The sequence below is a fragment of the Opisthocomus hoazin genome, chromosome 9, assembly GCF_030867145.1.
Source record: "Opisthocomus hoazin isolate bOpiHoa1 chromosome 9, bOpiHoa1.hap1, whole genome shotgun sequence".
NCBI classification, from domain to species: Eukaryota; Metazoa; Chordata; class Aves; order Opisthocomiformes; family Opisthocomidae; genus Opisthocomus; species Opisthocomus hoazin.
This window is the reverse complement of record NC_134422.1, coordinates 27,466,791-27,480,131: the sequence shown is the minus strand read 5'-3', so window position 1 is coordinate 27,480,131 and position 13,341 is coordinate 27,466,791. Positions and strand designations below refer to the sequence as shown.

The following is a 13,341-nucleotide window of genomic DNA, read 5'->3' as shown; positions in this document are numbered from 1 at the left end:
AACTTTAAACAAGATTTTTAGATTACACTGCAGTTTGTTGCTGTTTTTAAAACCAATTTTCAGCCTTTCCTTGGTGTAGGACTAGTCATGGTCATCTTTACAAATGAGAGGCATTTTGCTCAGAGCTTGTTGTCTTCTATGGTACGGTAATTAACCGAATGGTTTGTATTGCAGGCGTATCTTAAGATCCACAGTTTTACTATACTAGACTTGTACAGAATTGTGGGAAAAACTTATTCCCAAAATTTAAAAATCTGCTTTGAAACATAATGCACTAAGACAGAGCAAATTGGAAGAAGAGAATGATCTAGAAACCATCACTTTGCTGAAGTCAAATGATTTTCTTGATGTTTCTCATGAAAGTGAATGTTTGTTTTGGCAATGCTTCATTATATCATAGTAGAAAAATGGATAGTGTATGAACAAGAACAAGCAGAATGGTTTCCTGCAGATTAATCTGTTTCGCTGCATATTAAATTTGTGTGTTCCTGTAGGACATTTTTTGGCTTGGACAGGGTTGCTTTTTTGTTTTTGTTTTTTTTTTTTTTTTTTCATTTTTAATGGGCTAAACACAACGTAGCTGATATGTTGATGATACAAAAATGTGGTGGTTTTCTGTATACAGGTTGATAGTTGTTTCTTTCCTTGCATTATAAGTAAAACTCAGCCATGAGGGCATTTGCTTTGGAAAAGGAAGAATGAATCAATGAACCACCCTCAGAAAAAGAGTGAGCAGTGTAACAGGCTACGAAAAATGAGATAGGAAGAGGTCAGAGACATCCTAACTCCCTATCTCAGGTTATGATGCATGTTGCGCAAGCCCAGGTTTTCAGAAACCAAATTCCTGGTCATCATGTTAAATACAGAGAGTCCAAACTGTGTGCGTGCTGAATCTTAAACTTCTGCTGTATTTCAGTAGAAATATGAGTATGCAATTGCGTACATTTGGAGAATTTTAACACAGTTTCATAAGCTGCTCACCATAATCAGTGTTCTTGTACACTGTCTGTTCATTTGTTTCATCTGTCAAATGCTATTAAACTATTTTTTGATCAGGAGATGTTGGGATGGTGTTAAACAGTTGGTCCGTGTGTCATAGATAAATGGAACGTAAGCATCTACAAGAGACTGGTAAGGAAATTGGAATGACTGCTGATAGGGCTACATGGTATGTCTGGGATGGCACAGTAGCTGAAAGGAGCTAGTAGCAGGATGTTTTCCTTCAAGTCTGGCACCTATTTTTCCATGCTTAAGGGGGAAATTGGATTTCTTAGTCATAGGTATTTGTTGCACAAATTCTCTTTCCAGTTGTTTATTTCATAATTGAATGGCCAATTGCATATTGCTGGGTGAAGGAAATTTAGCTTTGTTAAGGTGTTTTCTGATGTGTGCAACCGAACTATTTCCAAAACATTCATTTTTTCAAAATATATTTTCTTGGCTTTGTGCGTGTCAAATTTGTGAGCAAAAGCTTGCACATTCATTTTTTGGTGCTGCATGAACAAAGGAAAATCATGTTGAAAGGCTGAGTGAACTAATGGCTTTAAATAATTTAGAGATCCTTAAATGAAAGGTTTTATAGAAATATTCTGATTTTTATTTTCCCATTATGGAACTACCTTTGCCTTAAGCCACTTCCTTGGAGAGAGAAAAAGCTTGATTTTTTTTTTTTCCCTTCTCGTAACTCACCTGGTTTTATGTTGAGTAGTCCTGCTTATGGAAAATGACTTTTTTCCTCTGGTAGGTGACTGAGTGTAGTCTTCTACAGTTTTGTGAAACAGGCCAGGGTGTACGTCTGGCTTTGCTCCAGGCAGTGAGCATTTGGAGTGAGCTGGGGCAGCGCTTCAGGAAACATGCTGCCTGCAGGAGCAGGGCTCACGTTTCCGTTGGCTGGAAAAGCAGGAACATCAGCTGGAGTGTTAGCATCGTTGTCTTTAGGGGTGCCTGTAGCTGATCTGCCTCCTTTCCCAGAATGGGCCACTGAAGCCAGTAAATAAGGCAATAAAATATCTCACAGGTAATAAATCTCATACACCAAAAGAACATAAGATCTAAACAGTTCTGAGAACAACACAGCTCTTAAAAATGTTGGGAGATTGAAGTTGCATAGAAAGGGCATGGATAGAGAAAAACTCTGCTATTTTTATAGGAGGTGGTAAAGACTGTATCACAGGAAACTTCTGAAATGCTTTTAAACATTTCAATAATGAAAAAAACAGAAAAGGGAAGTAAGTCCTAAGCAACATCTGAAAGTGAAAACACTTAACGTACGTGAATGTAACGCAAGGAAATACCTGAGTGCAAGAACATATCCCAATGAGATATTCAAAATAAACAGAGTACACTATTACAGAACTGAAAAATAAAAAAATCAAGTTCCACACACAGTTTTATGGGCATGTGGAACTGATTCAAAGTCTATTTCTTCATAACTGGGCTTTCAAGGATAAAGAAACGACCTAATCTATTATTAAAACCATCGTTCAAAGTGTAATTTGGTTTTTGAGAATGGTTTCATTATTAGTCTTTTGTTTAATGGGTTAAATCAGTAGCATTTCAGTTTATACTTTTCTATAGGGATATATATGCTTTATTTAGTATACACACATGTAGAACTCAAAAATAACTGAAGATAATTCCAAAGTACAAAATTGAGACAGGCAGAGAAGTGCTATACTAGTCATCTACGCAGTGTTAGATGATTTCAGTGAACTGCAATTGAGAAGTGTGTATTCATAATGATGGCATAAATTATTTGGTTCTTATTTCAGTTTATTTCCTGTTATGCCTAAGCAGAGGAAATATGCTTGGGAATGTGTGGAATTCCGGACTACAGACTCTAGCAAGAGCTTGCTAGTTGAAGTCACTGAGAGATACGCAATACCTGGCTGTCTTTCATGAAATATTGCGGCATGTTAATTACAGCTGTTAAAAAATATGGCAAGCTTTTTGTAACATTAACATAAACTAGTAAAAACCAAATCTTTCTGGAGGAACATCTGGACGTGTTTTGAAAGTCAAAAGTTTGGGTCTTTGACTAACTCAAATAATGAGGCTTTTCTAGGGTAGCCTCAAAATAAGCAGGTTTTTCCTCAATTGTATTTTGTAACCATAAATAAAACTACAATTTCATTTGTTTGCCAACCAAAAAGAATTGTTTACTAGTTACTTTTCAGTTGTTATGTAAACAAGTGTGCATATAATTATAACATGTTCTGTTCATGTTATCGTGCACTCCTTATCACTGTCATACAGAATGCTCTTAGAATTACTTTGAGATGTCATGAGCATTTTTCGTGTGCAGTTCTTCCTTCCTGTATACAGGAAGAAACTGCAAGGAAGGTTTTGTGAAGTAAATACATAAAGGTATATGATATATTCGAGTGTGTGTGGAGGGGGGGGCTTTCGGTATAACAAATCTGAGCATGTCTGTGTCTTGTGCCTGTGGGCATTGCAGTTGAGTTTTTTTTTCTTTTTTCAGCCTAGTGGCCTTTATGGACCCTGTCAACCATTGAAGTAATTCCCACTTTTGTCAGCTGGGAATGACGACTTGACTATGGTTGTCAGCATCTTGGAGGAGGTTCAGACTCATATATGCCATTAGGAGGACTCGTTCCAGATCATATTCCTTGTGAACAAAGATGGCTTCAGCTGAGGGAGTGGATATTGCTGAGCATTTTAGTGGTGCTTTTGTACTCTGAAGGACAAAGATAGTCCTTAGCTGCATTTGTAAAGGCGGTGACTATCTTCCTTGTTTAGTACATTAGATAAAGGCTTTTCTGCATCTCTTCAAGTGCAAGAGATTGCACAGCTTCTTTCCTTATGTGAAATGATCTGTATCTGGATAACTGTTTTTTCCGTGCTGCCAAATAAAACCACCGCAATGAGTCGAACTTTCTGCCTAGATTAGTTGTTTTGAATAGGAATTTTAAGGTCCTGCATAGTTCACAAAAACAAACTTAATTTTTTATTTGTCTTTTCCAAATGTAGCGATTCAGCACCACGTTGCTGAAAATAGAAGCTAGGTAGGCTGATTTGCATCCATGGCAGGTGTTGCTGTCTATTCCTCAAATGCTTTTTCTTGTGTATCATTAAGCTTGGCCCACCAATGGCTGTTTAAGGGTGTGCACATGATTAGCGCACTGTGGAGTCGTTGCTGGTATTTAGTCCGTTTACAGGGACTACCGCCATTCTGAGTTTATTAAAGATGAGCTGCTCTTGTTTAGATAGCTTGTTTGTATTTTGAACATGTCCTGTATAGTTGCCTCCAGATATTCACTGTCCCTCAATTATCTTCTCAACTTAGCAACTGATCAAAGGAGAATTACTACTTGCAAAATTAGATCTGTGATAAAATGTACCAACATAGCTGTGATCAAGTTACCACTTCATGAAACCCAAGCTGAATTGCTGCCTGTTTATCACACGAAAGTATTGTGCTCGGTTAACTTTTACACAGGAACAAACATTCGATTATGCTGACTGCCATCATTAATTACTTTCTAAATGCTGTCTTTCTAAGGTGGAGTTGCAAATCTGTGTATCCCACATCTAGAATTCTGCATTTCAGCTTCTGAGATTTCTGAGAGGTTTGTAAAATTGTCTGTTGCCAAGCTGCATTCTGCTGAGCACACCTCTGGGAAGGCTTCTGTGGCTCGCTTGTTTTATCCAGTAGGAGTCATGAAACAGTTTCCACTCCAGAAATGTGGTCTTGATTTCCCTGTTTAAGATGGTAGTGTACAAAGAATTGAGTTGAAATGCTTGAAACTTCTGCTTTTAGCCAGATTGGACTGTCTTCAAATACATATGGAAAACATGAAGCTATCTTAGTGTATGAATATTAAATTGGCAGAAACCTGTATATTATGAAATTATACATTATGGTTGAATTAGTTCCTGATTTTTGAGTCAGTATCTATATTCATTTGTGATAGACTACAGTAACTACTAAAATGATAATCTTGTCAGGTAAATGTGGTGCCACAGGGCATGTTGGCTTACAATCTGTGTTCAAAGAACCCTGGTTTTCTTGCGTAATAATGGGAGCCTCTATTAATATATTAACATGCAAGTGAACTTATTTGTTTTTTTTTTTTCTAAAAACTGTGCTTCAGGTTACTCTTGGGGTAAAAAAAGTATTCACTGAAAACCTTCTGAAGTTTCATATCAACAATATGGATATTAAAATTAGCAAGGCCAGGAAAACTGAAGGTAAACTTCTATGATTGTTCGTCCTATGCATAACAGCTTAATGGTTAAACAAAGTGGCACACATCTGGTTTTCAGCAATGACTTAATCTGGCAAGGTGTTGACTTTGCAATCCAACAGAGCACTTGAGAGCTTAATTTTAGGGTTTTTTTATATCACCTATTATTAAGTTTTTTTATCACCTGATTGGTTTATAAACCTAAAGGTTTGTTTATCCTAGCTGTATCCAGTCTTATTGCATTAAATAATTTTGAAAGAAAGAATGGAACTTCAGTGCTGAAGTTTGCATTATACATTGAGATAAGAAGTGTTATGTCTGCTCTGAATTGATGTGGATGCTGCATGCTTCTTTTATCATTGCACCTCTGCAAAGATACACTAAAATCTACATACCGTGTGAGAAACTGTATTTGCACGCTTTCTTGAATATTTCCTAATCATCCACTTTTTCTCCATAAATAGCATTTGTATTTATTAAATGTATACATTTCTTAGAGTAAAGTCGTAGTGTCCCATCCCATCCCCTCCCCGCTCCCCCTTGAATGTAGAACATTTGTAAGGCTTTGAATCCTTACAGTACTAGGTGGACTTTTTGTGGGGGGTATTTAATTTAATTGACAAACAATTGCATGCTTTATGGTTACGGTACTGAAATTTAACTCATTCCTTCTGTAAGATTTATGTAGTCAGCTAATATGTGGCTGATTAGAACTACATAGCATTTAGAAACTTTCTTTGCTCTTATTCCTAAAAAAATCTACAACACATTAATCCAGATTAACCAAAGGGTAACTGAAAGGTTCTGTGTAGTACTAGTCTACTTGATTACCATCTACATGTGATGTACAGATATTAATAGGATATTTCCATTCATTTACCATGTTTAAAACTCTGAGACTCTGAGAGTTTCAGAGATCATAGGTTTGTCATTTTTCCCAGCCAGCATGTGTAATATATGCACATCTTTCTGAATCAGAACAAATAGCTGAATTATTTCCATAATTATTTACAAAGAAATTTTGAAAACATAATCTTCTTGTACTACTTCAGTGATGTCCAAATGTATTTTGGGGGATTTTTCCCTTTGCTGCTGTTGTTGCTCAAAATCAGTTTCTTCCTGGATAAAACATGAATGTTGCTTTTATCACATTATATACATTCCTATATAAATAAAATATTATTTTATTCATTTGCATTATGCTACATTTTAATTTCCGTTTCCAAAGATTATTAGTATAACTTGTGTAGCACATTTTCTGGATACCTTTACAAGCACTTAAATAAATGAGATTAAGTTAAGCAGACGCTCCATTATTACAGGTTATGTGCAATTGAAAGGACGGGAGGGATCCTCACAGTAAAGAATACAACTTTGAGTTAAATAATGCAAAGTTTGTATGTCTGACTGTTATATTTTTCTCATTTTTTCCCCAAGTTTTTACTTTTGGTATCTTAACGTTCATGGCAATAACCTTAGTATCCTGCTAAAGACGTTGTGTGTCCTTTTTGCATTTTGGCAGCCTGGGTTGTGTTGCGGTAGGCTCCACGGCAGTGGAGGGCACAAGACAGTACCAATTTCCTGATTTACAGGGTGCTTTAAAACCAGGCTCAGGAAGTGTGGGAACACAGATAGAGGGAAGGAATGTAGTTACAGGCCAAAATCAAAAAGATTATGTAGAAAATACCGAATGTTTATATAGCCCAGATATGTAGCACTGTTTCTTTTTCACAAACTGTACGGTATAAATAGGTTAAATATTAATCCCCTCCTGAGCCATCTACCTAGCTACTAGGAGGTAGCAGTTTCTTTAAAATAATCCATTAAAAGGTTTATGATGGCAGAGTGACCGTTAGCCAGAAATTTCCAGTGTCAGGGGTAGCATAAGGAGTGATCTGCTTGAGAAGCGGATCAGTTGATGCTGACATTGTTGGCAGAAGGATTGCAAGGGGATACAGAGACTGCTTTGCAAACGGCCTTAAAAGTTACTGTTCAGCATCAAACATAAGCCACACTAGGGCTCGTGGTCGTGTGACGAGAGATCTCCTACCACTAGCTCATGCACGCGCATTTTGGTGGCATCTGGAGTCCAGCCCCTCCTTTGGGCTGGGCAGTGGGTTTGCTCAGGAGAAGTCATCATGGCGTGCATTTCGAGAGAGTCCGATTTTGCTCTTGGGTTTAATGAATTCACATCAAACCTAATGTAGACTTTCATTCTGGCTTACAATGGTGGTCATAATAATGATATCCAGATGTTGTCTTCCATTATTTGAGCATTATTTTCCCATTCTCTTCAGCATCGTGCATTACCCAGGCTTGATTGGGATGTTGTGTATGCTGAGCAAGGCCTTAGAGCGGCTCGGTCCCACCACATGAAAGGAATGGCACTATAGTCAAAACCAGAATGCTGACACCTTACAAAACAAACCTTAAGTTAAATTGCAACCAGGGTAAATATTTGAATAAAAAGGAACCAGTGTGGAGAAGAATGTGCTGTAGCGATTTATTAGCCATATCTGAAAAGAGCCCGGAAGGACAATCCTATTGATTTTATTCTTATCTTGATGACCTTGTAGTTTGAGTTAATGGTTTCTAAACTCGACTGAAGCATTTGCAGAACAGTCTTGTTTGTCTCCAGTCGAGGAGAAAGGATGGTAATGTAGAGCTTAAAAACAGGCCCCTAAGATTTTGTTCATTCTCTGAATCTTTAATATGTGTTGTAATTTGCATGGGTGTAGAATCAATGAAAACATTGTCTTCATATAATCTCGACAAGACTGAAAAGTAGTTTATCTGTGTTAAATTATATATTTCTCTTAATGATCTGGAAGTCATCTGGAACTACAGTAGGCGTCCTTTCTCTTACCTCATAGAAATTCGTGATGAAGTTGCATTTGGAGGAGGAGAAGGGGAGAAAAAGGAATGGGGTCTTATTGATCTAAAAGCCTGGCTGTTTCTCACAATGCCATTCATGGTGTGGCTTCTAAGGCAGAATACATTTATGCATAACTGTGGACACATTTATTTAGCAAGGAAGCTGTTCTACTTTTGGGAAGGTAGGGCTGCAGAATCATCTGAGGGAATGATCTTCTGTGACAGATCATTAAATGATTTTTAAATTGCCACATCTTCTGTAAATCCAGACATAAAAGGGAGTATGCAGCATTTCGTGTAGCTCATGTTAAGATACATCCCAATTTTCAGTTCCCACATGGTGTCGTGAACTTCCCCTTCATACATAATGTTGTTGTTAAAACTTATATGCTGGGTGTTTGTAGATGAAGAGGTTGTTGCTCTCTCGTAAATGTTATCTATCAGAGCAGTCTGCATAAGATCAAGAGGCACCAAGGGATAATGTAATTGCAATTTTCCAAACAACTGTATCTGTTTCAGAATGAAGATTCACGATAAGAAAAAATAAGACAAAATAGATCTCGTAGTTTCAGCATAATTAAGATTTTTGCCAGTGGCTAACATGGGGAAACTTTCTTAAATATTTTACCCTTACCCCTTTGAAAGATTTGATGTTAGATGAGCAGGATTTTAATTCAGCAGCTACTTTATTAAACGAAAGCAGCTGTGATTTCCAGCCTTATAGCTGACAAGAAAGACCAGAGCTATAATTACCATGTTTAATTAGGTGGAGGGTGTTTTTTGGCTTTCCTGATGGAAAACTTCTAAAGTCAGTTGAGATGAGGGGAAATTATGTTAAAGGACAGTGTGTTGCTCTTACTGAAAAGTTGAGATAAAAAACAGAAACTACATAATACTCTAGAATTATATAAAATATTTAAAAAATCAAAATTAGGTTTCAGCGTTGTGCTTTATTTGTTATGGATATAAAGTACGTTAATATGTCTGCTCTTGGAAACTCAACACATTAGTATCCTCTTCAGCAAGGTGGTTAAGCATGCTTAAGCATGTCCTCTGTTTTGTACAGGCAAGGAACAAAACTTTAAAAAAACCCAACAAACTTATAGAAGGTATAAAGGGGGAAAAAAGCTTATGTTTTTACAATTATTTTTGTTTTAGTTCAAGTGAGCTTAGTAACATTATGTAGAGTTTTCTATATAAAAAATCCATCTATTATTAGCAGTATTAAAGCTTGATTTTAGCAAAATTGGCAATTGACATGACCTCTTCCATGTAGTTGTAGTGGAGATGTTTGAAAGACAGTCTTATCAACCTCCACTTGGTTCATTTCTTGAAGATGTCTGAGCAGTGGTCTATGTCTAGATTTTAATGTAGATTCTTGTATTAATGGGCTAGTCTCACATTTCCTGAACTAGTGTCATTTAGCACTACTTATTTTTAAGCCTTTTTTCATTTAAGTGCTAGTGCTACCTCTCATTTACATAGAAAATAATTAAAGATAGTTGTAGAGGTCTTGGAGAGTCAGCTGCGGTTTTATTATGGTCTGTCTTGTTATGATGTTGCTTAATTTTAACATGTAACAGAGGAATGATTTAAGTAAAAACAGTAACTAATGCTGCAATAATAAAGTTCATGTCAGGTAGGGAAGAGGAGAGAACTTGTAGCAGAGTGATGTACTATGCTGAAAATTGATAATAGCTTTTATCTGGAGAATAATTTTTTTTTCTGGATAGAAACACAAAAATGGAAAGTACAAGATGAGTAAAGGATTTGAGATTTGACCTTTCTGTTTGTACAACTAATGAATAAATTTCATGACACTAGTCTTACATGAAATGGTAATGAGCCTGTATCCAGGTCAGTATTGACAGACTATTCTTATCTGCTACAAAAAATGCCTTCTCTGAGGAAGAGGAGCACAAAGCATGCCATGTTAGGTGCTACAGCAGCTAGTTATAATCCACAAGCTCTTTCTTTTCAATATTATTATAATAATAATAAGATAAAATAAAACTTGACAAACTGTAGTGGAATTTTTTGTGTGTGTTCCCCTCCATGTTTTAGCAACTGAAGCTGAAGACATGAAAATGCCATTTCATAATCACCTTTCCAAACCTTGATATTATGTGTAGTATTTTTTTATTTTAATATAAATGTGGATTTCCTGTGTCACTTTCACACTGGAGCTTCAGAGAATACATGAAGCAATAGAGGTCTTTAAAAAGCCTTTTAACTGGATCATTCTTGGAATTTTTATGTGTCAAAAATCTTAAGTCACAGTTTTTCGAGTAGTTATTTAGTCATAAGAACAAAGTTTTTTCCATCTCTCAGGATTCTGTAGAAAGAACGGACTCTTAATCATTTCACATAGTCTACAGGGATTTTGGCAGGTGGCAGTTAGCAATATAGATGGCCACTTTCCTTTGTAGGTTGATGTCATGCGAATGGATTTAATGAGATTTCTTGATGTTATTTTTACGCTCTAGAATTGTATGTTTAGGTCTCCTATCTATTACTAGATAAAACTGTTCATCTTAGATGGACTGTGCTATATATAGTGGCTGTGACTTGGAACTTAAGCAAGAAACACTACAAGTAGAATTGTGGAAATCATCAGAGAGTTTCAATGGCTGTTTTGAAAAAGGGTGAACAAGAGATAAGCTCTTTAATAATATCTTGTGATGTTAATTTAACATTCTTGTGACACTTTTTTTTTCACTACATCGTGTTTTTTTTTTTTTTTAATAAGTCTTTTGGCATCATCAGCGTATATGTGTATACTTATAACTTTTATCATGACATATTCTTGCAAAACTGGTTAATCATAGTACTGGAGAACAGCCTAGGTTGGAAGTGACCTCGAAAGACCATCTGGTCCAACCTTTCCTGGGAAGGGGAGCCTAGATGAGATTATCTAGCACCCTGTCCAATGGCATCTTGAAAACCTCCAGTGCTGTGGACCATGTCCCTGGGGAGATTGTTCCAGTGAATGACTGATCTCACTGTACATTTTTTTGTTTTCTCATATCGAGGTGAAACCTCTCCTGCTGTAACTTGTAACCATTGCCCCTTGTCTTCTCCATGTGGTTCCTTGTGAAGAGAGAGCCTCCATCCTCTCTGTAGCTGCCCTTTAAGTACTGAAATACTGTGATGAGGTCCACCCTAAACCATCTCTTTTCCAGCAAGAAAAGACCCAACTCCTTCAGTCTTTCCTCATGGGGTAGGTTTTCCAGCCCTTTGATCATCTTCAAGGCCCTTCTTTGGATCTCTCCAGTCTGCCCATGTCTTTCTTGATTTTTGGGGACCAGAACTGTACACAGTACTCCAGATGCAGCCTGACAAGCACTGAGTGGGGTGATCACATCTCTGTCTCTGCTGATAAAGTCCCTGTGGATCCAGGATTAAAGATGAATCTTAATTAAGATGAAACATATTTTTGTTTCATACTGAAAATTTGAAAGTGGTTGAAATGCCCAGCGCTTGTTGTACTGTTCTGCACTCTCTCTGTGTTTGGATTCATGGCAATAATGTCAGAAATGGTTTCTATTTTATGCCGTTCTTTATGTGTGGGTTCTTATTGATAGAAGATGTACATTTCTCTGTAAGGAAAAACTAGGATATTGGTTTTCCTCAAAATTAGATGTGAGGTTGCAAGAAGAAGTAGTGTTTCAGTGCTAGTTGTTATGCAACTGTGCTACTGCTTAGCCTTCCCAAATGAAAATGAAAGGTTATATGAGGATTGAAACAAAGCTGCTCTGGGTCTTCTTTGCATCTCACGTTTCAGTCTAGATCTGAATCTGGCTCTGGTACAGAAGCAACACTTGTCTCATTAGTCAGTTTTTCTCTAGTTGGGGGTCAGCAAAGCTGACTGATACAGATGAACATGAACTGTTTGGGAGGTGTAGACAGAAGAGTGCTTGTGTGACTTGACTTCAGAGATGTCCAAGAATAAAGTACTGAATTATTGTTTTGCCGATTTCTTAATGTGGAAATACTAATATTTCACAGTTCTGTTGCTGCTATTCTTTCATGTTTATTTACACTGATGGGAGACCTTGGGAGACCTGCTTGACTGCAGGTACAATTTATTTCCAAAGAGGACAGAATTTTTCTGTAAGGGTCCTTTTCTAGGTTCAGGAGGTACCCACCTCTTTCTCATGATGCATTTGAGAATGGCTGCCCTGTGCAGGTTAACCCACTGAAGAGAGAATATGCTCTGGGACAAGACTGACACTGATTTGTGTTCTTCCTAATGCGTTTGAAGGATGTAAAGTTCTTGGCTTGTAGGATTTGAGGACATTGAATTAGTTACAGAGGCTTTTCCTTTGTGTGCGTTATTTTTTTCTACACTTCTTTTTTCTTTGTATATAAGCACCTTGAAACCTATACTACTTTCTACAGCACTTACTTTCTCATATACAGTGTATTTTTAATTATTTGAGGTACCAAATGAAACAGTCATTTACCTGTATGTGTGGTGTTCAGATTTTCTTTAGAAGTCCAGTTTCTAAAATAACACACCGAAGCCAGTTTTACTCTTTCTCAGGTTTCTCTCTGAGTGATTTTTTTTGAAGAAAATTCTTAGGAAAGGTGTTATTTTTATCTAAAGAATGTGAAATTGAGAAGAAGTTAAGGCTAAGTTATCCTAAGATCAACCATTTCTGCTCATCTTCCACTAACTCTTCTTAACTACACAGTACCCATTAAATTTTCCTTTGAAATCGGTGAAATGAAAGAAGATACCTGACATGCTCAGTAAAGCAGTGGGCATGGAGACCTAGAAATAAGTGCAAAATACAGAAATAGTAAAATAATACCATGGTGCTTAAATAATTGCAGATAGGTTGGGAGCAGGTGAGCTTTTTTCTCACACTGCCCCTTTTCTAAGTGAAGGCATTTGTTAAGGTACTTATTTTAGCAGGCAGTACTATAGTGCAGACAGCAAGCCCAAATTACCCAGTTAATCCATTCCAGGACAAGACAGATATTTCTGTATATTGAAAGAGGAAGTGAAAATGAGATTAAAAATACAAACTACCATTATTCATCTGCCTTTGAAATGAGACAGTGTGACCCAGCCTTGCAGGCTGCTCTGTGCAGTATATTTCTGGATCCTCATCATGTCTGCCTGGCACCTGAGGGGAGCATCCCGGGTAAGTAGGAACCCACCAAAGTAGTGACCTGGAGTTGTCATAAAGTAGTGCAGATCACAGAATAGCAGGGCTGAGTTACAAGTAGTTGCCACACCAGTTGGAAAGTT

General features: G+C 37.0%; 1 protein-coding gene across 6 annotated transcripts in view; it reads left to right on the top strand.

The window, feature by feature from the left end:
• Positions 1-13,341, top strand: part of ZNF385B (zinc finger protein 385B) — a 151,761-nt gene that overhangs the window by 21,625 nt on the left and 116,795 nt on the right. The window contains exon 1 of one of the 6 annotated variants that reach the window (XM_075431222.1): positions 5,140-5,211. The exons of 4 other annotated variants lie outside the window; for them this stretch is intronic. In XM_075431222.1, coding sequence (XP_075287337.1) covers positions 5,175-5,211 — 37 coding nt within the window. In that variant the 5' untranslated portion in view covers positions 5,140-5,174. Of the gene's footprint in view, positions 1-5,139; positions 5,212-7,844; positions 7,862-13,341 lie in introns of those variants that run through there. One more of the 6 variants, XM_075431228.1, reaches the window with a different exon arrangement.